Source organism: Garra rufa, chromosome 14 (genome assembly GCF_049309525.1).
Source record: "Garra rufa chromosome 14, GarRuf1.0, whole genome shotgun sequence".
Taxonomy (NCBI): Eukaryota; Metazoa; Chordata; class Actinopteri; order Cypriniformes; family Cyprinidae; genus Garra; species Garra rufa.
Window position 1 is genome coordinate 34,852,333 of NC_133374.1, and position 27,857 is coordinate 34,880,189.

Here is a 27,857-nt window from a genome sequence, read left to right on the forward strand (position 1 = left end):
GATGAAAATCAGAGAAATTAGTCAAAATAAATCAAAAACTTACAACAATTCCAACACAATCATTAAAATGAAAGTTAATTTATTAAATACAAGAAATATATATAAAATGTGTTGTGTGATAAGAGTAATTAAATTGAATTTAAAAGGCATTCTCAATTCAATTCTGAATGGCATATAACCCTGAAAGAGTGTTGCACTGGCCCAAGTCGAGCAAAGTAGCCTACTGTTTGCATAAAAAAATAAATCTGAAGAAGTGCTGCCTACCCATGCAACAGCCACAATAATGCCATGAATTCTTTTCATTAAATTGCATGATTTGCCTTCACAAGCATCTCTATTAATTTCAAAGTTAAGTTCTTTGATTGCTAAACATTTGCTCATTCCTTTAGAATAATGTGATTTTTAGTTATCTTCTCCCCAGCTTACTCCATCACCTCTCACTTTATTCTCAATTTTAGAACTGGTGAGGTGCAATATCTCTGGTGACTCTATTTGTTGTCCCTCCTCTTCTTCCTTTACCGCCTCTAATTCTTCATCCAAATCCTGGAGTGTTTCTTGCACGCTGGAGGTGGCTGGCATGATGTCAGCCACACTGCTGGACTCTGTGCTCGCGTTCAAGTTCTGTTCATCCGATGTTTTACGGCTTCCATCTGTTGGTCCGTGTCTCCGGATGGTCCTGCGATTTCTGCTGCGGCGTGATTGGTTGCAGTGCAGTGTGCGTCGGCGGTGCCATTGGGTGAGAGATCTGTGGGCTTCTGCACTAAGTTGCCGCTTCGCTAGTCGAGGCCGGAAGCTGCTAATGTAAAAAAGGGCAGCGTAGAGAGACGTAAGGTAGTACCCACCTGAGAGAAAGACAGTATGCACGTTATACATGACAGTATAATGCTTTAAAGAAACTACTAAATGACACTTCAGTTCATTTTAATATTCTAATGCAACACATTATTTTTTCAAGCAACAAATTTTCATTGCATATTTTTCTAAGTGTTTTAATATGCTTTACCCAAAATGAAAAATATTTAAGCGTTTAGCCTCATGCTTTTTTATATCCCCAACTTTCTTTTAAAAGCACACTCAGTATTTTGGTGCAAATTTAAAATGCTTTGCATATTAAGAAACTGTGATTTTGTAACACAGTCATCTAAATGATATATGCTCACATGAGAGGAAGACTTATAATAGTTTTTTTTTTATCAAATTTATTTTAGTTAAACATGTGGTGATCACCCTTCTCAATGCCTTTTTATTCTAAACGTCAGAGAGAATTCTCACGCTCATTGGTTGTTGATGTGCAGAGCAAAAATTAGACAATAGATCACACTTCACTGATTTTCGAGACAAGGGACAAAAATGTCCAGCGCAACTGCTATTAGGTTTAAAAATATTTTCAATTGTAAATGTTATGAGCGATTAATAATATTATGTATTAAACACAATTATTCAATTAAATTTTTATCATTATTATATCAAAACTATGACACTTATTATCTTATCTTAAAGTGTGTCCACTGAGAAGGGTCCAATCATTCATATGCAATAAAAAGAAATCAATTGTTATTTAATGATGAAAAAGAGCTTATATTACACTATATTATATTACACAGTCCACGGTAAAAAGCACATTTTGATAAAAAAAAAAGAGAAGGTTGGGAGGTTGAATCAAAGCATAGCTCAGTAGCTTATTACATGTAAGATACATAAATTTTATTTAATCTGGCTAAATACAATTTTTTTTTTATGTTGCACCCTGTTTTGTCCCACTTCTCCAGAATCAGTGATTTATTATCAATGTTTACCAGTGGATACCACAAGAGAATCAATATCTTCACAGCCAAAGAAGCAGAAAAAGGTCCAAAGCCAGAAGACTGAAAGACCGGCCATGACAATAAATGACAGTAAACAAGTTGAAAAAGTTGCTTCTTTTTTGTTTGGCAGGTACTAACTAAAAATTGTTTAGGGCAAATTGGGCCCTCTAGGAGGCCTTAGTATATTTCCAGGCAGACAAACAAATTATTCACTTAAATTATTTAGATTTTAGTTATAATAATATTATCTTATCTAAAATGCAAAAATGTCTTGTGAGGACCAAACTGACAACATTTAAAGGTATGGAAAGTAATATGCTCAAACAAGAAGTCCAACATATTAAAGGAACAACGTTATGGTTTAGTTTAGAATAAGTGTAATTCGCTAGTTCAAACCGAAAAATTAACAACAAAATTTAAAGAGGCTTTCAGGCAGTCATTGATTTATTCAAGTGTGTTACATGTATCCTTGTTTTTCTGGTCTTTGTATTGGTCTGTCCTGATTTGGTTTCTCCCATTGTCTCCCCCTGCTGTTCCGTTGACTTTGGTTTCTCCCTCTTTATTGTGTTCACCTGTTCTTGTAATTAGTATCTCCCTTTATAAGTCGTTTGTTTCTGAGTTTGCATTGTGTCATCTTGAAGTTATGTTGATTGTGTTTCCCTTGGATCCCCTGCTTATAATTATTAAATACGTTTGTGAATTCATTCTGGACTCCTCCTTCACTCTGGCTCCTCACAACCAGCACCGTTAACAAAGTGTTTGCCTTACCAATGAATTACTTATAGATGTCATTGCACAAACCCATTTAATTCCACTGGTCACAATTGTGACCGTAAAAAATGTTCGCATTTTAAAAGCTCTAAACACTTTACTGAGTGATGTTTTAGTGCAAATATACAAAAATAAAAGGTCTCAATTAAATATTTGCAAATTCACATGGTTAGTGCAAACATGACCAGAACAGGTTATTTCCTATTTGCACCATGAGATCATGATGGCTGCATCAAAGCTCCAAAACAAGGCTAGTAAAGTATGTTAACTTAAAGATATGACAAAGATTTTTGGTACACATTATCTCTAACATGTCTAGTATTAATATAGAAATTCACATATATTCAGTTTTGTTGAGAGTGGTCATAGGATGAGTAAACATGTTGACGGTCACAGTTGTTTTTAACATGTTGCAATGACAAAATATTGCAATAAATCAAAAGTTCTAATGTTACAAATTAGTTATAATATTGATGTTGCAATACAGGTTGCACTAATATAACAATTTGATGATATATGTGACCCTGGACCACAAAACCAGTCATAAGGTTAAATTTTACAAAACTGAGATGTATATAGAATATGAAAGCTCAGTAAATAAGCTTTCTATTGATGTATGGTTTGTTAGGATAGGACAATATTTGGCCGAGATACATCTATTTGAAAATCTGGAATCTGAGGGTGCAAAAATATCAAAATCCTGAGAAAATCACCTTTAAAGTTGTCCAAATTAGGTTCTTAACAATGCATATTACTAATCAAAAATTACATTTTGATACATTTACAGTAGGAATTTTACAAAAAATCTTCATGGAACATGATCTTTACTTAATTTCCTAATGATTTTTGGCATAAAAGAAAAATCAATAATTTTGACCCATGCAATGTATTTTTGGCTATTGCTACAAACATACCCCAGCGACTTAAGACTGGTTTTGTGGTCCAGGGTCACATATGTTACAATGAAGTAACAATTTTGAAATATGTTGATGATTATGTTTTTTTTGTCTTTTATCTCAGTATTCCTATCAATGTTGTATAAGGTTTTTTTATGCATAATAGTAACCCTATGTGATCAAACAGTTTCAAATAGCTGGACTAAGATATAATCATTTTTAGGACTGCAGAAATAGGTTAATTCATTACACACATTATCCCACCGGTCACAATTGTGACCGACTATAGAACACAATTTTTCACACTTTTCCAAAAAAATGAAAAAAATAATTATTGATTATTTCAAAGGGCAACTAATGACACATGATTTGGATATTTTCAAGTCTGGGAAAAATTTGGGATTGGGATGAAGGTGTGTGTACGCCCTACCCTCTCCTTGTAGTTGCAAGGGGTCTAGCAGCTCCATCATGTAGTCAGTGTCAACCTGAAGTGTAGCTACATCACTACGCAGCAACACCCACGTCAGGCATGGCAGGAAGTCATCTGCCCCAAAAACCGTACCTAACAAAAAACAACACAACATCTTCAGTTCTTCTACACCTTAATGACAGAGGTTTTTAGATATTTGAAGTGCATTGCATGCTTAGATGTTTTGCAGTAGTCATGGCTTCATAGGTTTGTTTGGAATTGTTGGTTGTTCTGTACAGTTTATAAACAGAGAACATACAAGTTCAAAGTTCAAAACCATGAGAATCAGTATTACTCTACAGTACTATTGCACTCACCAGGCTTGGCGTTAGCATTCATACTATGGTAGATATTCTTGCAGACTTTAAGCAGGGTGTCAACTTTTTTACTGGGTGAATAGGCCTCATGCATTGTAGTCCAGCGTTGCTGGATCTTTTCCATCATGCTGGAATCAGGTACCCCGGCCCCTGTTGCACCCTCCAGCTCCTCCAGGCTGCGGTTCTCCAGGGTGCTCTTGTTGGCCTCTAAACGCTGCAGAGTGTCGTCATCCCTGCGTGCTGTCTTTAGACACACGTAAAGGTGAGTGTAAACTGGCTTCAAAGCTACTTTATGTAAGGCAAGCTCCAGCATAGCATCTATGGGCAGAAAGAAAAACAGATTTGTGAATAAATTTGGTTTTAGTAGAGGCAAATAAAAGATTTGTTACTATATGGAATTCTTGCTAGAAAGTTTTGTACATCATCATGACCAATTGTTTTATTGTTATTATTAATGACCACAAAACCAGTCATAAGGGTCAATTGAGATTTATACATCATCTGAAAGCTAAATAAATAAACTTTCCATTGATGTATGGTTTTTTAGGATAGGACAATATTTGGCTGAAATACAATTTGAAAATCTGGAATCTGAGGGTGTAAAAAAATCTAAATATTGAGAAAATCGCCTTTAAAGTTTTCCAAATTAAGTTCTTAGCCATGCATATTACTTATCAAAAATTAAGTTTTGATATATTTATGGTAAGAAATGTACAAAATATCTTCATGGTACATGATCTTTACTTAATATCCTAATGATTTTTAAAAAAGGATCATTTTGACTCATACAATGTATTTTTGGCTATTGCTACAAATATACTCATGATACTTAAGACTGGATTTGTGGTCTGGGGTTACTGTATGACTCTATTATTTTTTTATTTTATTTCCCTGCACTTTCTTTAAAAAAAACTAATATACTAGTAAAACTTTTGCTAAGTGTGACCAGAGAAAGCCCACTATCACCATGCAGGCCTACCTATTATGAAAACTAGGGAAATTCAATTGTAAATCAATTGTATTTGTTGATAAAAAATAATACAGATGAACTGATAAGTTCTTATTTTATAACACGTCTATAACAATATCCCCAACAAATCTCCAGGTCATACCCAGCTCAAAATCCTGAGTGTCTCCGAAGCTGTCTGTGATGCTTTGGATCTCCGGACAATCAAATAGAGTTTCCCTCAAAGCAGTGAGAGACGAACGCACTTCCTGCAGCATCTCGGTGCAGCTCACTCCAGGACTCAGTCCATTTGCAAGAGTTTGCTCTACAAATCCCCTGACAGCATCTGCAAAAACCCCACCCTTCCGTTCAGCCATCTCCTGAACACGTTTACTCAGTCTTCGCTGTGGAGACACAAGTCCACCTAGAGCCTGACCCACAGCAGAGAGACGGTTTTTCATCTTATCTGCCAAGTGGAAGCGGGGTGAAGGTAGTGATGGAGACGGGCTTAAAGCTGGTTCAGACTCCTCCTCTATACTGCTGACTGACAGCGAGTCCAGCTCTAAGCCGGGTGGTTGAAGCAGAGACGAAGGAAGTGATGAGTTCAGCCATATCTTGTCCTCTATCCATGACACACGATGTGGTGACTGAGGGAGAGGGCTATGAACCGAGTCAACGCTTGCTCTTTTTAGGGGGTCTTCTTTGCTGGCACCACTCGCTCTTCGAAGGACAACTCCACCTGGGGTAGCTGGTGAGTCTGGTTTCTTCTCAAATGATCCTTTGAGAAGAAAAAAATACATTACCTTATGTAACACTATATACTGTAACTGAGATCTGCTTTTTTATCTGTCTTTTGTCAGCAGACCCTGTTGCAGTATATAAACATTATGTGTTGATCCTTGAAATAAATGATGTTATTGTTAATTAAAACTATAAGTATTTAAAACATAAATATTTGAGAAAAAACTTAAAGGGTTAGTTCACCCAAAAATGAAAACTGTCATTAATTACTCACCCTCATGTTGTTCCAAACCCGTAAGACCTTTGTTAGTCTTTGAACACAAATTAAGACATTTTTGATGAATTCCAAGAGCTCTCTGACACCCTCCATATACAGCAAGGGCACTACCACGTTTAAGTCCCAGAAAGGACAAAATAGTCATCGTGAGAAAATAGTGACATCGACAAAATAGTCCATGTGACATCAGTAGTTCACTCGTAAGTTTATGAAGCTACGAGAATACTTTTTGTACGCAAACAAAACAAAAATAATGACTTTATTTAACTATTCACCACATAATGGTGACGTAGAACTTTGTGCACAAAAAGTATTCTCGTAGCTTCATGAAATTACGATTGGACCACTGATGTCACATGGACTATGTTGTCAATGTTCTTGGTACCTTTCTGGGCCTTGAATGTGGTAGTACCCTTGCTGTCTACAGAGGGTCAGAGAGCTCTCGGATTTGATCAAAAATATCCTAATTTGTGTTCTGAAAACAAACGAAGGTCTTACGGGTTTGAAAAAAACATGAGGGTGAGTAATTAATGACAGAAGTTTTGGGTAAACTAACCCTTTAAGGGTTTTGTCTGTAGTGTTTCAACTTAAACTTAAAACATTTCAACAAAAATTAGAAATGTGGAACTAACCTAAAAATATATGTTTAAGTTGAAGCACTAAAATTACCAAAACAGACAAAACCAGACAGAAATATTTAAAGAAACAATAAATAATAATAATAAAATAATGAAAATGACAAATGCACATAAGATTACACAAACTGAAATTAAAAATACAAACTATAATATTATATAAATAATACAAAAAATAATGCTTATATTGCAAAACTGTCAACATCTACCTCTGTCACTGTCGAAACTGCTAGAGCTGTCATCGGCTAGTGTAGATGACCTCTGTTTCAGTCCTCTCCCTGCCCATGCTCTTGTGGTGCTTAACCGCCTGTCTCGCCTTAAGTTGATAGGAAGATTGATTTGGCTGGCTGAAGAATAAGCAAGCCAATCATCGCCGTGCTCTTGAAGGTACAAGGGATTGATAAAGCACATGGCACCACTGGCAGCTGTAACCTATCAACAAATAATCATTTTAAGCTCTTTTCTCCCATATATAGAACATAGTTGTGAAGATTAAAAAGAATAGTTTCCTAATTTGTTATGGTGGTACATTTCAATGTCCTTGTGCACAGTTGCACAGGTTTGGGGATCATCTTACATTAAAGCACCATAAATTAATGTTTGGACTCTGCACTCAAAATCTACAGCTCATTAAATCATTATATACCACATCCAAACAAAGTATTATGCCTGCTAGTTAATTTGATGGATTGAAATGCTTTTGATAATTTTGTTATAAATTTGAAAACATTAAAAAAGTAAAGCAGAGATCACTGACTCAGAGGGTCTGTCACCTGTATAGTACACATGACTGTTTCTCGTGATTCTGTTACGTCTTGTGTTTCTGGGATCATACTGCTAACCAGCGGATCTGAAGAGGAACACAGCCATGTCTCTGAAAGTCAAACACACAAATTACTGAAATTCAGAGAGTCTGGTGTGCATAACAGCAGAAAAACAGTGTAGCAGCCTGGAGAAAATGGTGAATGACAGGGCAAGTACTAACTTGGACCAAGTAGAGGAACAAGATGATCTGGTAGATTCTTAAGGGTGTAAACCCATGAGGGAACCAATAAAGAGACAGGCAAAACATCCCTGAGAGAAAGATAAGCGGAGCAGATGTCAGATAATACAAAAACACATTATAAAAAAACCTGAAGCTTTAACAGTAACTAATTTTAATTATTTAAAAACCTGAAACAACCTTAATACATTAATTTATACCAGCAAACAACCATTTAATCAAGTTAAATAAGATTAAAATAGTTCTATAATGTAACAATTACAGGTTGCCCCTTATTAAATTGTAATCGTATGCCAAATTGCTACTTTAGTGTAATGGAAACAAAATGATTATTAATTGTCTTTATCTGAGACTGTTTGTCTGACACTAAAAATGTAAACTAAAATACAATTAGTTAAAAATGCTATTTAATATCACTAAATCAAGCTATATACATCAACTTATACCCACTAAACAAATGTTATGAGTAGAATCAGGTAGAAATAGCTCTCGCAGGTTACCAGTTTTTACAGCGCATAGAAGATTTAATATAATTTACTATCTAACACAGGGGTGCACAGGGTTTCCTGTGATAACTTCCTGTTATCAAGCAAAACAGATGTGCTACCTTATCAATAGCTGCTAGATAAAAAAAATCATCCCCACCTGCTCAGTGTGTAGAAGTGCAGCAGTTGAAAGAGATCAGGGAAAGCCAGGTGTGATGCCGTCAGGCGAAGAGCTATGAAAGAAAAAAAAAAACAGACGAGGGAAGTCAAGTCAGACTAGCACTATGAGTAACAGAGAGAAACTGGACAAACTAGTCATGAACTTCAAAAGTACACAAACGTAATGAGGAAATAGGAAGACTGCAGGGTTCATGATGTGAATTTTATCAGCATGCACAAATAGAGAACAAACTACTGTGCAGAAGAGTTTACTGAACTTTGCACAAACGTCTCATGTGCATTGCACAAACTATTTGCACATGGATTCCCATACTGTGCTTCCCGTATCAGTTTGTAACAGGAAATGTAAAAACTTTCATGCTTTAGAAATAGATTATGCCTGACTGTGCCTGTCAGCTTGTTCATTTCCTTTCATACAAAAAGAAAACTGCTCTGAGATTGTTCTTTCATAGCTTGAAATAGAGTAACAGCATTCAGTTAAAAAATGTGGACAGCATAGCACAGATAATTTGAGTTGACAACATCCTGAGAACATGTTGATCATGACAAATGCTTGAGTTTGTGTTCAATTCTTACTTGTGATTGCAAACTTGCTCAGCAGCAATCAAGGGTGAAAAGGTTTTTTAGTACCTGTTCCCGTGGTTAAGATGGGGAATTCTTTGACCGGCTCCCCTCTGTCCCCTACAGACACACACAGAAGCTGGTCTTGAGACGAAGAGTCTTGGACCACCAAGAAACTCTGTGTAAAGGAACAATTTGATCATTTCGCTGTTATGCAAAGTTATACTGAGAGCAATGATGATCAAAATATCATAGAGAATAATGTATTGTCATTTTTTTAATAAACTAGTTCCATGAGTATTTATTTGAATAAGTGAGACAACCACCACTCAATTCAAGGAAATGCTTTGTGGGTAAGCACTCTTACAAGAGGAAGTCAGTGCACACATATGCTGGGTGCCAAAAAGAATCCAAAAATAGATGACAGTAAAAACCACTTTAGTTATTAGTATTGATGTAGTTTATTTAAAATCTATCATGGATATGCTTCTATCATGTACACAGCGGCTACCTTTCATTTAAATTTAAAATAAAAAATAAGAAGAACTTTGAGGATTTTGTTCCTTTACAAAGATTGTTAAGGGTGTACAATGACCACATAGGAAGTAAAATTAGACCTTTGATAATTGACATCACTCACTAGTTATAGAGTTGAACTATGAAAGCATATTTCACAGTTTTGAAATGTGATTTTTTTTTTTTTTAAATAGTTACACCCCCCTGGCGCTGCCTGGCAACATATCAACACTTCTGTAAAATGCTAAACATTGGATCCTTGCATACTTTGTTCAAAATTAAGTCAACATTATAAAAAAAAAAAAAAAAAAAGGTTTTTGTCTTATCTTACACTACCTCTTTGTTTCTCTTTAGGTGCTCTTGCAGTCATTTTTAAGCAAGCTTATCTAACTCTACTTCTGCAAATAACTGCAACACAATGGTAGTTTTTATTCTGTAGAAAGCAATAGGCAAGAACTTTTTTAATGGCCTGTACTACACTATAGACCTTTTTCCTGTGTAAACGATGAGCGCCGCCATTACGAATTCTAACCTCAGATTGAATGCTTTTCTGTTCCGGTCTCCATAGGAACCCATTCAAATAGCGTCCATCTGTTTTTAATGTAGCTAACATCCGCAGCTTCGTGTCATCTACACACTCATTAAAGTGAGGCACTGACAACTGACGGTCATTGCCAAGTGATGGCGCTTTGGAGCCATGTGCTATTTAAAAACATTTTAATAGAAAAACAAAAAAACAAAAAAAAAAAAAACATTTTATTAGGTTTAACATTAGATTATTAGCTCGGAATATACCCTAATTTGAATAGAAACAATGCAGACTGGAAATGCAAAGCATTCTTTCAGTTAAGAGTCGGACTTAAATCCGCGTTCAGGAAAAACATCTATACTTTGAACAAGAAAAAAAAAGTTGACCCAAAAACAAACATTTGCAGAAAATTTAGCCAGACCATCTTCACCAGAACAGATTTGGAGAAATTTAGCATTACATAATTTGCTCAACAACTGATCCTTTGCAATAAATGGGTGCCATCAGAATTGATATCAAGTAATAATCCAAGTAATCGACATGACTCTAGTCCATCAATTCACTTTGTGTGACATGAAAAGCTGCATGTTTGTAATAAACAAATCCATCAAGATATTTTTAACTTCAGACCATTGCTTCCGGTGTTATGCCAAATTCTGACCCCCGCCAGATTACTACCCCCCTAGTATTGGTAGGGTTAGGTGTGGGGGAGGGGTTAGGATTAGGGGTGGTGTTAGGATTAGGCAATCAGGTAGCGATTTCAAGGAGAGGGGGTAATAATTTGGCAGGGGTCGAAAATGGGCACAACAGGTTCTCCATTTGTAATAGTGCTTTCTACAGTGAAAAAGTAATTTTGCCTGAATCAAGAGAGAATTATATACAGATCAACCACTGTTTGCAAGCATGTTGGTAAATTTTGATGGGAGAAGACAACATGGGATATACTGGAGAAAGCATATTATGGATTATAGAGTCGTATTTTGGCTAGTAGCAATGGTTTAGCGTTAAAACATCTTGATGATGGCTTGGTTTCTTATGAACATGCAGTTCTCTTTTGAATGGGAACAATATGCTGCATCCCCTAGAGGGCACTATGGGGAATGCCTCTAGTATTACCGGTGTCTGAACATGATAATGAACTTCCCTGTGTTCCAATGTTCATACTATAAGATGTGTCATTTACAAGGTTCAGGAGGAGCGTGTCACATACTTAGCCTAACCATCACAAGTGGTTAGGCTCAACAGCATCAAGGTCCTCCAAGCCAGATCCATCAAAGTCTACCTGAGCGGCGTCCAATTCTTCCACAAGCTGATGTTCGGTGCTCCCTTGCCCGAAATAAGTAACTCGCAAACCTCCCACCTAATCAGGGGAATCCAACGATCCCGGCCCACCTGGCCTGACCCCTAGACTTTCCATACCGTTAGACATCCTCACAAAATGTATCCACACTCTCCGCACCGGTTACCAGCCTCTCAGTACTGCCCGCACACGCTGTGTTCAACCCAGCTTTCTTTGGGTTTCTCAGATGCTCGGAACTCACCATCTCTTCTAAATTCGATCCAAATACTCAATAACAATATAATTTTCTTCCTAATCAAACAAAGCAAGACAGACCAAGCCAAAAAAGGCCATCTCATCTACATCTTCAACCTCTCTTCTCCAGTCCAACCCTATCAGTCCGTTCTCGGGTTCCTCCACCTCAGAAATTCCTCAGGCTAAATCTCCACGGTGAACCCCTATTCTTAGACAAAGACAAAAACCCGCCACTCTCTTCTGGTTCCAAAAACACCTCAAATCCGTCCTGCAATCGTTCGGAATTCCAGCAGAAAATTTCTCCAGCCACTCTTTTTGCATCTGGAAAGCGACATCAGCAGCCCAGAAAGGCCTCTCCAAACAACAGATCCAAACCCTAGGAAGATGGTCATCAGAACCCTTTTAAAGCTACATCAGAACTAACCAGTCCCACATCAAAGAAGCCCACCAAAACCTCACCAGTCAACAAGTCATTTAAAGTAACCTTCCCACTACAGTTCCCCATAGCCCCCCCAGGCCAAACTCCACATTTCTTTCCCCAGCCGCGTGCAATGACAGGAGTCTTGATCTCCAGTCGGTTGCCACGAGAGCCCTTCCAGGTGGGTTCAGTCCTTCCGGTCAGACCTCCATACTTGCCACCAGCAAGCGAGGCTCATCCATCCGATGCAGCGAGTCTTGATCTCCCGTCGGATGTCACGAGAGTCCTCCTGACCGGGTGCCCCAAACCACTCACTCCATCAGCAGCTGGCAGGGCCTATCCATCCGTAGCCTCAAACGAGAGCATGTAGGCTCCTCTGGCCTGCCAACCAGGCGACTTCCCAATTGTCAGCTCCCGCCAGATCCTAGTGCCTATTTTGGGGGGTGTCTATAGTCCGGCGGCTGTCCATCACTTTATTGCTTTTTGGGGGGTACTCTGGGTTAGGGCCCCTCCCGAGCTCGGAGCCCTTCTCCGAACAGCACGCCAAATATGCATTACTATACTCCGGCTAATTATATGTAAGGGTGAACTTGTGAAATGATGTTTCATTAACAAGGTTTGGGAGGAGTGTGTCAGATACTTAGCTTAACCATCACAAGAGAAGCCCACTCAAGTCAATCAACGCCATCGGTTTACATACACCTGACTCACCTCTATCCACTTGACGGTTTATCAGTATCCCTCCACCACCCCATCACCTCACTCCGAGTTCTCACTATTCCCATTCGGGGGGTACTCTGGGTTCGGGCCACTCCCGAGCTCAGAGCCCTTCTCCGGACAGCACGCCAAATATGCATTATATACTCTGGTTAATTATATGTACGCGTGAACTCATAAACCATCCTAAATGGTATTTAGGCATTACTTTTAAAATGCATCATCCTGCAAATATGCAGATCTCTCTGTATAAAAACCTACGGCTGGCAGGTCCACCTGCTACTTTTCTTTTCTGTCCAATAAGGTAGGAAGTTAAATAAAATGTGAAGGATGTTCAATGTGACAAGATGATTGACAGGCCAACCAGTACCTCGTTCCCTTTCTCAGGTAATCATGGTTACACACGTAACCTTCAATGAATTTCACTTCACAACTGATGGACTGTATGTGTATGGATTACACACTGTTCCTCTAGTGGTTAAAAAAACATAAAATTGTATGCATCTTTCAAAAAAATATGGCTTTGGCAATGCTCCTCTGCATGGAAGAATATGTGGTTTGAGGCACCCGTGTAAGGATATAGGACCTCTTATATGCAACACTAAAGTTAGCTATTTTCTGTGATGTAATGTGCAAGACTTCCGATTCAGTAGCCGCTATAGGTAATTAGCTAGAAAGCGCTGTAAATAGTACAACTATTTGTGGTACAAATAAAAACTATAATACATTAAAATAATATGATGAGTAAAAGGTAAGTGATATATTTTTTATATTATATATATATATATATATATATATATATATATATATATATATATATATATATATATATATATTCATTGTAACAACAAACTTTGAGCTGTCAGACCACTCCACAGTGTTACTTTTAAGTAACACAAGGGCGAATATGTGTCCAATTTCCTTCTAAATCCACCCAAAAGCTCTTAAATAGCCTATAACATTATTACAGGTTTATCAAAGTGTTAGCTTTATATATAATTTAAGATAAAAAAGATAATTGTTTTACAGCACAGGTATAAACAAGAAATTATGACAACCTCTACCGTAAGTCAATCACTCAATAAACTTCTCCCTAGTAGTGCACATAAAACTATGCTTCCACAATACACTGAGATAAAGAGATAGCTTATATTAAACAGGGAAACACCAAAGGGAACAGTGACTTCCCACAATATCTTTTTACAAAATAGTATCCACAAAACTAAAAGGTAGAAATTCTTAGAGTCTTATTTTTGTATCCACAGTATGGGTTATGCTCTACAAATATGACGTCTATCCCTCAGCCTCAGTAAATTTGAAAACAAAAAGGGTAAAAATGATGGAATTGTGAATTATATTTTAAGTGATATTTAACTAAAACTACTTAATTGGTTTTATTATTGACAACATTAGTGTTTACAGAGAATATTGTTAAAACAGCTGAATGAATTAATTAGCAAGCATTGATAAAAAGGAAGGCACCCACCCCAGCAGGTCTGCCCCACAAAGCGGCGTGTGCCCCATGACTGTCCCAGGGGCTCTTGGGAGCCCACGCATCCTGACACAACCGTAAACCTTGCAGCAGACTCAGGGTTTTTGTCTCACCTCTGGAGACTCCGTTGGGTACTGTGCTAGCAGCATTTTCTCTTAATTAATACAAAATTGCATAAATCATTTTACTGAAGAAAAATACAATACAGGAATACAATGGTGATTTTACTGAAGATCCATGTTCTCTCTCACCTGTTCTCACTGGTTGTGAATTCATCTGTTGATTCTTTCATCATCATTGGTCCAACAGAATAGCAGGGGACCTGTTTAGGAAATCTGCTCTGTTATCTGTTCTCCATTTTAGCTAAGTTGCCGTAACCCTGTTGATATTTGGAAACAGAGAAACAGAGGAAATGAAGAAATATGTTTTTTCTCCAACCCCACATCCTTTCATTTGTATTTTTTGTTCACTCTGTCTTTGTCACAGTTCTTTGTTAACAGCTAATGTGTTTCATCAGTGGTGAAATCTAAAGTCTTTTTTTAAATAAGGGAGGAGTTTCATTTGTGATACGCAGTTTAAAAAAACAGATGGCCATGTGCTGTGAGTAAAAGAGTCATTTCCAACCTGTTGAACACTGAACAAACTGTCAAACACTTGGACACACAATGTTACTCATTATTGCTATTTATCACTTACACTACACTTATCACTTACAAAAGGTTCTTCAAGCAATGCCATAGAAGAACCATTCATTCTCTTTCTTACCTTTTTATAATCTGAAGAACCTTCTTTCACCACAAAGAACCTTTTGTGAAACAGAAAGGTTCTTCAGATGTTAAAGGTTATTTAAGGAACCATTCAGACTATATGGTTCTTCTATAGTACTGTGAAGCATCTTTATTTTTAAGACTTTATACTTAAAGTCTTAAAATCTGAAGTTTAGCATAGCTACAATTATGTCACAACTGTAACTTACAAGCTTTTTTTCTCAAAGGTAGGCCTTTATCTGGTAGCTTTACTTCATCTCTGATATCGGTTTCTGTTTTGAATTTTTTTTTTTTTATAATTTGTCCAACACTGCTACTTTATTTAATACTTGTGTCATATGCAAAATACCATTATTTTGCCATCATCTTTGCCTGTGTAAAACAGCCCATCTATTTATGCTATTGTTTTGACATTTCTGTAGAAAATGGAATTGTTCCCAATGTGAAACCTACACTGAATACCTCTGACCATAATGAACTTTTATTTTTCACTTCTATAGTCCATGTCTCAAGAATAAGTTGAGTATTATGTTTAAAGTAACTCACTTGTAATGATGCAAACAGAAGTCAGAGCTGAACTCACATGTGCTGTCTTCAAAATGTCCTCCTACATGAAGGAAAGATTGAACATCTCTGAAAGCTGCTCCAAACACCTCCACACACTGCAGGTTTACGTGTGGGGTAATTGAGACTCCTCATTATGAACCTGTTCTGTAGTCTGTCATGTCACCTGCAGTGAAATTCACTTTTGCTCCTGTGATGTATTAAAAATGTTCAAGGCATCAATTTCAGTCACATTAAAGTTTCAGCTTAGACAAGAGTGACAGAACTATTGATGATGCTTTTTGTGTGTCTCTCACACTCACACCATAAGCTCCTCCCATGTTCATGGTTGTGGTAAACCTCACAGTGATAGAAGTAGGATGTCACAGGCAGCAGAAAGATTATAGCTAAACGAGTGTTACTTTCATATGTAACAGTATCACCACGCAGCTCAGTTCAGTTCCATTTTAGTCAAGCCAGCAGTTACAGCAGTGAAAAAATAAACCCCTTTTCTTTTTATGAGAGCATAAGTTCTGCTAATAATTGCGTTCAAGGGAAGACAGTTACCCGCTGTTCCTCACTGAATTTCCTCTTACAATAAAACCCACACTGAATCTAATTAAGGTCAAACCCACAGCCATCTCTAACTGTAACATTTCGTTGCTGTCTATAACCTGGTACTAATGATCATAAAGGTTGCTTAAACAGGACATAGTTTAATCATACTGTATGGTATGCTAATACGAAATGTTTGTGAGAAATACTAATAAGAAAGTATTACTAATAATTAAGCAATAAAAATTAGAGGTCATGCTTTATTAATATATATCTGCTTATTGCTGACTACACAATAAAAATATTAAGGACATAATTTATCTTCAAAGCATCAAGTAAGCAAATTAATACACTCATTTGTCACCCTAATGACAAAACAATACACTAAGGTTAATAGTTTGCCTATTTTAATAGTTAAAATGTTAATTTTAACTATTTTAATGCCTTTTGACAAAATGACACCACATGCATACATACAGTACAAAACTCTTGAAGGTTTCATCTTTCATTCTGGTTTCCTCACATAAGGTTGCATTGGGCTCAATCAGATATCATATTTTGTAATGTTGTAAAACACTGTTAGGCCAACTTCCTCTTACACAATTGAGCCATAGGCGTAAATGTCATTCCGAACCAAAGATAAGCAACATAGAATGAATAAACATCAAAAATGTATTAGAATAGTTAATATAATGCAGAGATCATTAATAATTATTAAACAGAAACATTCATTAACCCTTTTAAAAATACAACATTATACAGTATCTCACAAAAGTGAGCACACCCCTGACATTTCAGCAACCATTTATCTTCTCTCTATAATACTATAGAAATGTAACTTGGATATATTTTAGAGTAGTCAATGTGCAGCTTGTATAGCAGTATAGATTTATTGTCCCCTGAAAATTACTCAACATACAGCCAATATTGTCAAAATAGCTGGCAACAAAAGTGAGTACACCCTAAGTGAATTTGTCCAAAGTGTCAATATGTTGTGCTAGCATGATTGTTATCTGGCACTGCTTTAATCATCCTGGGCATGGTGTTGATCAGAGCTGCTCAGGTTGTTGCCGGGATCCTCTTCCACTCTTCACGGAGCTGCTGGACATTAGACACATGGTGCTTCTCCAACTTATGCTTGAGGATGCCCCACAAGTGCTCAATAGGGTTCAGGTCTGGAGATATACTTGGCCACCCCATCACCTTCACCTTCATCTTTGTGGTGTGTTTGGGATCATTATCATATTGGAAAACTGCCGTTCGGCCTAGTTTCTGGAGGGAAGGCATCATGTTCTGCATCAGAATGTACAGTACATAATGAAATCCATGTTTCCCTCAATGAACTGTAGCTCTCCAGTACCAGCAGCACTCATGCAGCCCCAGACCATGATGCTACCACCCCCATGCTTGACTGTAGGCAAGACACAATTTTCTTGGTACTCCTCACCAGGGCATCGCCACACATGCTGGACACCATCTGAGCCAAACAAGTTTATCTTATCAAGTCTCATCAGACCACAGGACATGGTTCCAGTAATTCATGCTCTTGGACAAGTTGTCTTCAGAAAACTGTTTTTGGGCTTTCTTGTGAGCCAGCTTCAGATGAGGCTTCCTTCTGGGACGACACCCATGCAAACCGACTAGTTGCAGTGTGCAGCATATGGTCTGAGCATTGACAAGCTGTCCTTCTACTTCTTCAACATTTAAAGCAAAGCTGACAGCACTCATGGATCTGTTTTTTGAAGCCAGGGTCTGCACCTGATGCACAGAACAAGTACTCAACTTTGTTTATCGACCTTCGTTGCAGACCTGTTCTGAATGGAATAGTATTATCCCTTGAGAAGATATAAAAAAAAAGGTTGCTGAAATGTGAGGGGTGTACTTACTTTTGTGAGATACTGTACTTAAATCTACAAATGATTGCACAAAGAACAGAATCTTACTGACAAGTTCATATAGAAGAGTATATACCATCATTAGTATTATGGGTAATCTCATGAAACCTGGGATTAAGCAGACCTATCTTGTAATTTTTTATTATCATAATGCAAAAAGTGCAATTTTCATTACTGTAGTGTAAGAACAAAGGACTTACACTTAAGAAAGTACTTGTACAAACTGAAATTTAAATTAATAATTTAAAGAAAATCACAATTATGAAAATGAGGTGCATTACAGTAATGAAAATTTGAGTTCTCTTTTGTTTTATTCAGGATAAAATGAGATCTTATGTGATAAAGCGTAGCTTATCAGCTTTAAAACATGACATTTTATAGCAACGTTTTTCATAATTGTTTTACAAACAATTTTTAATCAAAGCCGTCTCATGGCCAAAGCATAACACCGTGTTTCTGCGAGAGTGTTTACTGTCTGTCTGTCTCACTGTTCCTGTTTGAGCTCTGTGTCTGTACTATTTCTATTTCTATACTGCTATTACAGGCATATGAGAGACACAGCAGCTCAGAGAAACAGAAAGACATGATCGACAATAGACTCGAGAAGGCCAGACTTGGCTTTGAGAAGTGGAGTGAATTACATAGATCTATTAGGGCTGCCATGGAAACCTTCTTCATGGTCTGACTGGTCATTCTATCTTGTCACTCTTTCCAGCCTCTGCCCCAGTGTCTCTGGAGCTCTGACTGGATTCCTTGTCTTTCTTTTTGGCATCTTTGTTGTCAATTAAAGCATGTTCACGCTTCACCATTTCTTCCAGCTCTGCCTGAAACAAGAGTGGTGACAATTCACGCAACAAACATAGTTCAAAAAAGGAAAAATATTACAGATTTAAATGAAATCTCAGATCTGTGTGTGAATATGCCTGTATTTACTTTCCAGCCCAGCAGCTCGGCGAGAGCCATGCAGCCGTCATCACAGGTGCTCAGGTGAGCCACATCTCTGTGAACAATTAATAAAAATCAATACTGTCTTTTTAATTTTGAACATGTTATTCACTTATGGTACATTATATAGACTGAAAATTATTGACAGAAATTTGTCATAAATTATTGAACAATTTATTCTGTGTTAACTGTTATATACAGTAAATAGTAAGTCATTGGGACACAAATGGCACAATTTCGAGTGATTTGTGCCATCTACTTAAAATCAGTATCATGTCAGGATCAGTTTGAATAGTTTAGGTGTTCTTTTTCAGAGATTTACAATGCCTGTGAATAGGCCTCAAAAAACCAAACTGTTTAACATGACAATACTAAGAGGTCTCACCTGTAGGCTTTGTCTGAATCAAAATCCATCCCTCCTCCAAAACCTAATAGCCCCATGCCAAATTCTGTCTGTTTGAGAAAGAAAAAATGCAAAATTGTAACTAAAATGTATTTGTTTTATTACTGTTTATAATAATTATACACTGCTGTTCAAAGGTTTGGGATCAGTAAAATTCTTAAAGAATTCTTTTATGCTCATCAAAGCTGCATTTACCTGACAAAAAAAAAAAAAAACCAAAACTGTATTTTACTGTAATTTATTCCTGTGATGCAAAGGTGAATTTTCATCAGCTGTTACCTCCAGTCTTAAAGCGTCACATGATCCTTTAGAAATCATTCTAATATGCCGATTTATTACTTTCTTTTTAACCAATATTGGAAACAGTTGTGCTGCTTAATATTTTTTTTGGAACCTGTGATTCTTTTTTCAGGATTCTCTGATGAATTAAACATTTTAAAAGAACAGCATTTATTCAATAGAATTCTTTTCTAACAATATAAGTCTTTGCTATCACTTTTTATAAATTTAACACTTTCTTTATAAAAAAAATGAAAGAATAAAAATTTACTGACCACACATTTTTTAATTATAGTGTTACAAAATATTTATTTTAACTTATTATTTATTAAAGAATCCTAAAAAAAGTATCACAGGTTCCAACAAAATATTAAGCAGCACAACTGTTTTCAACACTGATAATAAATGATTAAAAAATAAATGGTTTCTGAAAGATCATGTGACACTGAAGACTGAAGTAATTATGCTGAAAATTCAGCTTTGCATCACAGGAATAAGTTACATTACAAAACTGTTATTTCACATTTAAACAATATTTCACAATATGACAGTTTTTAGTGGACTTTGTGGATTAAATAAATGCAGCCTTGATGTGCATAAGAAACTTAACATAAGAAAGCATGAGAAAAAAAATACTTCCCAAATTTCCATTTCCATTTGAATGGCAGTGTACATTTATTCAATTACAGACCTGTCCGGTTTTCTCCATATTGATTAGCAGTCTAGGACAGCTATTTGAAACTCTGCAGATGAGAAAATGGATGAGTCAGTGATATAAAATAACTTGACATTACAGATGCCTCATAATCACATGCAAACATATTTTGTGTCCTTCATTCAATACTATTTGCTGGAAAAATAAAATGAACCAACATCATTTTCATTTTTATTTAATGCACAGTAATTCAGCTGGGCTGCTACATATATTGCCAGTAGACCAGTCCTTGTGCCATCATGCTGCTTTAATAGCATATATTTTGACTGCCAATAAGGGGGTTGTGAAGTTTGATTCATTTGTGGAAATCATTTCACAACACTGAGTCAACAATTCATTTACGTTTCAAAGAGACAATATTATTGTCTCTTTAGTAAAAAAAAAGTGTGTAGAACATGATTTTAGCTGCATTTTTATTTTACATGAGTTATACACATGATGCAGTCATATAGAATCTACTTGGCATCGGTGTACATTTGATCAAAATGACGGTTCCTCTAATTAAAAAACATTTTTAGGCCATTTATAACAAATGCATATTCATTGCGATATACAGTCATGTGAAAAAGTTAGGAAACCCAATTGAATTCCATGGTTTTCTGTATCAGGACATAATAAAAAATGATTTGGTCCTTGGCAGGTCTTAAAATTTGGAAAATAAATCCTCAGATAAACATCATCACATGACATGACATATCACATCACACAGTTTCATTATTTATTTAAGAAAAATACAGCCAAGAGGAAAAGGCCATGTGTGACAAAGTTAGGACACCCTATGAGTCAATTGCCTGTACATCCACTTTTACTTTATCAGTCTCTTACATTGTTCTGGAGAAATTTTGGACCACTTTTCTTTTCAACGTTGCTCCAGTTTATTGAGGTGTGTGGGCGTTTGCTTATGCACAGCTCTCACCACAGCATTTGAGTCAGGATGAGCTCTGGACTTTGACTGGGCTATTGCAGCACCTTGATTCTTTTCTTTTCAGCCATTCTGTTGTAGATTTGCTGATGTGCTTAAGATCATTGTCCTGTTGTATGACCCAATTTTGGCCCAACTTTAGCTGTCAGACAGATGCCCTCACATTTGACTCTGGAATACTTTATACAGAGGAGTTCATGGTCGACTCAATGTGAAGTGCCCAGGTCCTGTGGCTACAAAACAAGCCCAAAAATATCAGCCCTCCTAAAGTATGCTTGTCTTTTGGTATGCAGTGTTTGTGCTGATATGCTCTTTAGGTTTTACCAAACTTGGCACTGTGCATTATGGCCAAACATTGCCACTTCCGTCTCGTCTGTTCAAAGGACATTGTTCTAGAAGATTTACGGTTCTTTCAGACGTGACTTTCCTGACCTAAACTGTGCTGCCATGTTTTTTTGTTTGTTTTTTTTAGATAGAAGAGGCTTTCTTCTGCCAAGCCTTCCAAACATGCCATTTTTCTTCCATATTTTTCTAATGGTCATGAACTTTATCATTTAATATGTTATCTGAGGCCTGTAGAGTCTGAGGTGTAGTTCTTGGGTTGTCTGCCATTTCTCTGAGCATTACACGGTCTGATCTTGGGGTGAATATTCTGGGATGTCCACTCCTGGAAGGAGAGGTGTCTGTTTTAAATGGCTTCCACTCGTGAATAAACTTCAAATTGTTTGGAAATGGCTGTATTACTCTTCTCAGATTGATAGAAGCAACAATTGCTTCTCTAAGATGATTGCTGATGTCTTAACTCTTTGCCATTGTGTTAACACACACCTGAAGGCTCCAGACCAGCAAACTGCCAAATGTTTATGCTTTTATAGAGGCACTCAGACTTGCTGATGATCAGTTAATCAAAGGTATTTGATTAGCAGTGCTTGACTGTTATTTACCCTCTTATATCCAATGTTAACAGTAAGTTAACAGTGCAATTTGTCATGTGTTGTTGTTCATCTGAGGTTTTAAGACCAGCCAAGGACCAGATTTTTTTTATAATGTCCTGATAGGGAAAAGCATGGAATTCAATAGGGTGTCCTAACTTTTTCACGACTGTATGTTATATATAGCTCAATGAGTAAAAAAAGTAAAAGGTAATTTTTTTTTTACATCGATTTTATAGCATTTCTTCTAGAATCAGCACAGAAAATGTGAAATAATCTAAAAAATTAGCGGGGCCCAAAGAATGTCTAAAGGTATGAGTAAAAATCTTACCTGTTGACTAGTGACGCAAATGGTTGAACCTGCAGGGATGTGCCCATTATGATAAGAAGGTCACATCGAGGAAAGTCCTGTGGTAAAGGGTAGGATGATATGTGAGAATGTGGACAGAATGGAAAGGAACTTTGACCTTAACAGATAAGCTGAATCCTCACCATTTTCATGGAAGCAAAGAATCGGGCAGGCAGATTCTCCCCAAAAAACACAATATCTAAAAAAGGAGAAGAAATACATCCCATAATAGAAGTAGAGGCTAGTCACCAATGAAAGCAATGCATTTTGGACTCAGCTTATGTGGTTTTAGAAGACTAGGAATGATCACATATAGCCTGTATTGACTTTTTTTTATTGTATATTTTAGAATCTGAGGTTCTGCTTTGTGTTTCATGGAAGAAAGAAAATCATACAGCTCTGAAATGACATCATTTTTTGGGTGAACTAGATCTTGAAGCCAAAAATTATTCAAATTACTAATTCAAATTTGAATATATATTATTATGATATATTATTCTTATTCATAGAAATAATTTCTCTTACCAGGTTTTACCAGGCTCCCACAGGAATCACACTTTGGAATATCTTCAGAGAAAATTTTAGCTGTGAGTAGAAAACATGAAATGTGAGAAGTTAACTATATTCCCACATCTCGTTTAAAACTAAAAACAGAAACCACAAAGAAATTTCAGCGTTCAATACTGTACTTTTCATCCAGTCCATGGAGTATTCCTTACGACAGAGGAAGCTCACACAGTGAGAGGTGTGAAATGTACCATGAGCTTCAATCAGGTCCTCTCCTTCCAGACCTGCAACTCTCTCTAAAGTATCGATATTCTTAAAAAATAACAACAATTATGTATTATATAATACATATACAATTATTACTTTTTCAATAATAGCATAAAAAACACTCTACTACCTGAGAGTAACAACGCGCCAGTAGACCTTTGTCCTTCAGCATCTTCATGAAATAGTGACACACTGTGGGCTGAAGAAAGCAAAGAGCGTGTAACAGACAAACACAGTATTACATGTGTCATTATTTGTATGCGGTGCCTTATCAAAATCATGACACAACAAAGAAGAGCATGTAATATCTGTGAAATAAGTAACAATGTAATGTGAAATAACAAGGTTTGCCAGCATTTCATTAAATATGCATTTTTCGTAATACTTTGCAAATTAATTACACATTAGATGTTGATTTCTGATGTTGCAATTTTGGGCTAGGATCAACAGATTTTTTCATTTGCAGGAATTAAACAATTCATGACAAAAGAAGATATGAAAAAGGTTCAGGTTTGACTTAATTTCTAACAAAATTTCATTGGTAATCCATGTATGTCAGAAAAGATTCATAAATTACCTTAAACTGTCCTGGGTAGAGTTCTCTAGCTAGAGCAAAAAAGGGCTCTGGATGTTTCTGGAAAGAAAGAAAGACAAATTTGGCTTTTGTCCTCTTAGATGACAAATATTGAGACTGTAGCTTTTCTACAGATTGAACAGACCTTGAAATAGTCAATCTGAAAGATAGCCTCTGGGTAAGGCAGATTGTACTTCTGCAAATTGGCATATAGACCAGTGCCAGGAGAGCGGAAATCTGGGATTCCAGCAGCTAAATGAGGAAAAGACTACAGGTTAATTTGAACATATGAAACAATAATTACAAATTAAAGCCATATAACAATAAAAATAATAATAGTCAGGACCACATATATACAGTATCTCACAAAAGTGAGTACACCACTCACATTTTAGCAACCATTTTAGTATATCTTTTCAAGGGACTATAGAAATGAAACTTATATATTAGTCAATGTGCAGCTTGTATAGCAGTATAGATTTAGTGTCTCCTGAAAATATACATACAGCCATTATATACAGCCATTATTGTCAAAATAGCTGGAAACAAAAGAGAGTACATCCTAAGTGATAACAGCAGTATGTTGTTTAACCATGCAAAGCCACACATCCTATTCATCATGTTTACGTTTTTGTCTGCTTGACAGGACCATACAAAGTTGTGTATCTTGTATTAGAACAGTTAAAATTAGGTGCTTAAGTACAATTCTCTCATACTGACCACTGGATGTTCAACATGGCATTTCATGGCAACAAACTCCCTGAGGATTAGAGAATTAGAATTGTTGCTCTCCACAAAGATGGCCAAGGCTATTAGAGGTTCAGTAACACCCTGAAACCGAGTTACACTACAGTGGTCAGGGTCATACAGAGGTTTTCCAAGATGGGTTCCATTTAGAACAGGCCTTGCAATCGATCAACAAAGTTGCATTTTGTGCATTAGGTGCAGAACCTGGCTTCAAAAAACAGATGCATGAGTGCTGCCAGCATTGCTTTAAAGGTTGCAGAAGTAGAAGGTAAGCTTGTCAGTGCTCAGACCATACTCCGCACACAGCAACATGTCAGTTTGCATCCCAGAAGGAAGCCTCAACTGAAGCTGGCTCACAAGAAAGCCCGCAAACAATTTGCTGAAGACAACCAGTCCAAGAGCATGAATTACTGGAACCATGTCCTGTGGTCTGATGAGACTATAAGATAAACTTGTTTGGCTCAGATGGTGTCCAGCATGTGTAGCGATGCCCTGGTGAGGAGTACCAAAAAAAATTGTGTCTTGCCTACAGTCAAGCATGGGGGTGGTAGCATCATGGTCTGGGGCTGCATGAGTGCTGCTGGTACTGGGGAGCTACAGTTCATTGAGGGAAACATGGATTCCATTATGTACTGTACATTCTAAAGCAAAACATGATGCCTTCCCTCCGGAAACTAGGCCGAAAAGCAGTTTTCCAATATGATAATGATCCCAAAAAACAACACAAAGATGACAACTGCCTTGCTGAGGAAGCTGAAGGTGAAGGTGATGGGGTGGCCAAGTATGTCTCCAGAACTGAACCCTATTAAGCACCTGTGGGGCATCCTCAAGCGGAAGGTGGAGAAGCACCATGTGTCTAACGTCCAGCAGCTCGGTGAGGAGTGGAAGAGGATCCCAGCAACAACCTAAGCAGCTCTGGTCAATTCCATGCCCAGGGTGATTAAGGCAGTGCCAAATAACAAAGTTCACTTAGGGTGTACTCACTTTTGTTGCCAGCTATTTTGACAATAATGGCTGTATGTTGAGTAATTTTCAGGGGAAAAAAATCTATACTGCTATACAAGCTTCACATTGACTACTCTGAAATATATCCAAGTTTCATTTCTATAGTATTGTCCCTTTAGAAAATATACTAAAATGGTTGCTGAAATGTGAGGGGTGTACTCACTTTTGTGAGATACTGTATACTGCTCTGTGAATGTATGTTTTCAAAAAATAACGTGCTTAATTTAAGGAAACTGCATTTTATTGTAAGCGATTTACTTACATGTAGATATTCCAGCTCCAACCATACAGATAATGCTCTTGCCTGTAGAGACAGACAAATACATCTACAGTGCATGCATAATTATTGTTAATTATTGTGCAAGTTATTATATTATGATCATATATTTTTTTCCAAACACATTTTACTGATTAAAAAAAAAAGTTATTTATCAAGGATTTATGTTCCAGAATCTGGCAGTAAGTTCTGATGCTTTATTTTTAGTCCATCTCTGCAAGACAGGCTTTCAGGATAGGAGATTAAAAATGACTAAAAATGAACTCCCAAAACTTACTGCCAGATTCTGGAAGATAAATTCTTCAAATAGTGGTACAAGAGGGTGTGATGCTGGTTCTTCAAGAGTCTTGTATTTTTTTGTCTGACCATGCTGACCCATTGAGCACTTCGGTGCCCAATGATCATGCCTTAACTTTACTAATTCTAGTATTGCATCCTTTTCATGGGCATTTAATATTTTTTGACTATTTAGTTTGAGGTTAGTCTCTTTTTTGGTTTTAATTATGCATACCTGAATATAAAGCGTTTTTCACTTCCAGTCTTCATCGAAAATTATTTATCAATTATAAATGATTAAATACAAAAGTAATAGTGGTTATTAGGACTAATGTGGTTTAGAATTGGTAAAATGTGCTTGGAAAAAGTTCTGATCAGAACATCTGAGAAGTTCACTCACATTTGCCACTCAAGATATAGCGGGCGACCCCATCCAGGGTCAGCTCATCCAAGACTTTCTCTCCAGGACTCAGGCCAAGAGTTCGTGAGAAGAGACTGCGTAGGAAATCCACTGGGAAAAAAAAAACATATCTAGCTTTAGCTAGGATCATATGATTTCTGTAAATGTACCTTAAGACCGACTATTTGACACATACTCTCAGTGTCTCCTGAAGCGTTGCCCTCGTCACTGCTGTCGTCAGACTGACCCTGTAGAAAAGCGTAACAAAAATAATACTTTTATTGCTTACTGTGCTGAACATGGTGGAGGTTTACTACATTTACATTTACATTGTCTTATCTCATGTTCACATATTTGTTTCCTATATGTATGTTTTGTGGAAATAAAATAAAAATGCAGTTGAGGGGGAAAAACTTTAGAAAAAGCTAATATATTGGCTGAAATTTGGCCTTTTCAAAATTATTGGCACAGGTTAAAGCACTTTTATTAAATAATTGTATTAATATGCACTTTTCTATTGTTATTTTAAAATTTAATCACCATTTTTTTTAAGTCAAATGGTATTGGCATGGTATTTTGATAAATACATAGAGTACCATATGCCACTTCCATGGTCCAAGGTCCAAGTCCAAAAAAAAAAAAAAACCCAAAACAACATGGTACAGTATTAGCTTTGTACAAGCGCCAAAATACATGGTATTACTACGGTACCTGTCCATGATAAGTCTAATGAACGTGTTGTTTGACGTGTCATGTGTGTCTGATGTTATGCACATATCTTACGTGTAATGTTTATATCTATATATGTATGTGCATCTCGTAAAGTTAACTCACAAATGTATCTTTATTTACCTCGAGATCTGGTGTGTCAGCCTCCTCTTCTGCCCTTTTAGAAACCTCTACAGGACACAATAACACGTCACAATGCTGTGTGCTAATATCTGTCACATAAACAGTGGAAAAACTTCCAATACAGAATTAGCTTTCTCTTGTGCTAAAGGCTAAATGTTTCTGATAACACCCATATAAACAAAGGCAAAATCATAATATTACCTTCAGACATCTATCCGCTTTAAAGCAGTACTAAAAGTTCCAAAACACATAAAGTTAAGAGATGACAGAACTGTTGTTTATTAAAGGGACAATTGTTTGTTCGCGTCGCTATAATTTCATTGGGAGGCTAATGTTGATATGTGGTAAACGTTCA

General features: G+C 36.7%; 2 protein-coding genes across 2 annotated transcripts; both read right to left on the reverse strand.

Moving 5' to 3' along the window:
* Positions 1 to 62: 62 nt before the first annotated feature.
* rinl (Ras and Rab interactor-like) lies at positions 63 to 14,670 on the reverse strand. Its single transcript, XM_073817379.1, has 12 exons — positions 14,544 to 14,670; positions 14,287 to 14,446; positions 9,156 to 9,264; positions 8,943 to 8,977; positions 8,506 to 8,621; positions 7,843 to 7,931; positions 7,631 to 7,731; positions 7,067 to 7,289; positions 5,371 to 5,982; positions 4,259 to 4,576; positions 3,903 to 4,034; positions 63 to 842 (listed from the first exon to the last, which is right to left on the reverse strand). Exons 1-12 carry the CDS (start codon positions 14,588 to 14,590, stop codon positions 403 to 405), a joined length of 2,382 nt encoding a protein of 793 aa, XP_073673480.1. The 5' UTR covers positions 14,591 to 14,670; the 3' UTR covers positions 63 to 402.
* A 1,729-nt stretch (positions 14,671 to 16,399) lies between these two features.
* Positions 16,400 to 27,840, reverse strand: sirt2 (sirtuin 2 (silent mating type information regulation 2, homolog) 2 (S. cerevisiae)). The gene is made up of 16 exons (XM_073817533.1): positions 27,704 to 27,840; positions 27,503 to 27,549; positions 26,847 to 26,898; positions 26,651 to 26,761; positions 25,960 to 26,001; positions 24,091 to 24,197; positions 23,949 to 24,005; positions 23,502 to 23,570; positions 23,287 to 23,416; positions 23,123 to 23,182; positions 22,741 to 22,796; positions 22,580 to 22,656; positions 20,371 to 20,422; positions 19,383 to 19,450; positions 18,986 to 19,052; positions 16,400 to 18,876 (listed from the first exon to the last, which is right to left on the reverse strand). Exons 1-16 carry the CDS (start codon positions 27,711 to 27,713, stop codon positions 18,742 to 18,744), a joined length of 1,140 nt encoding a protein of 379 aa, XP_073673634.1. The 5' UTR covers positions 27,714 to 27,840; the 3' UTR covers positions 16,400 to 18,741.
* Between the last annotated feature and the right edge of the window lie 17 nt (positions 27,841 to 27,857).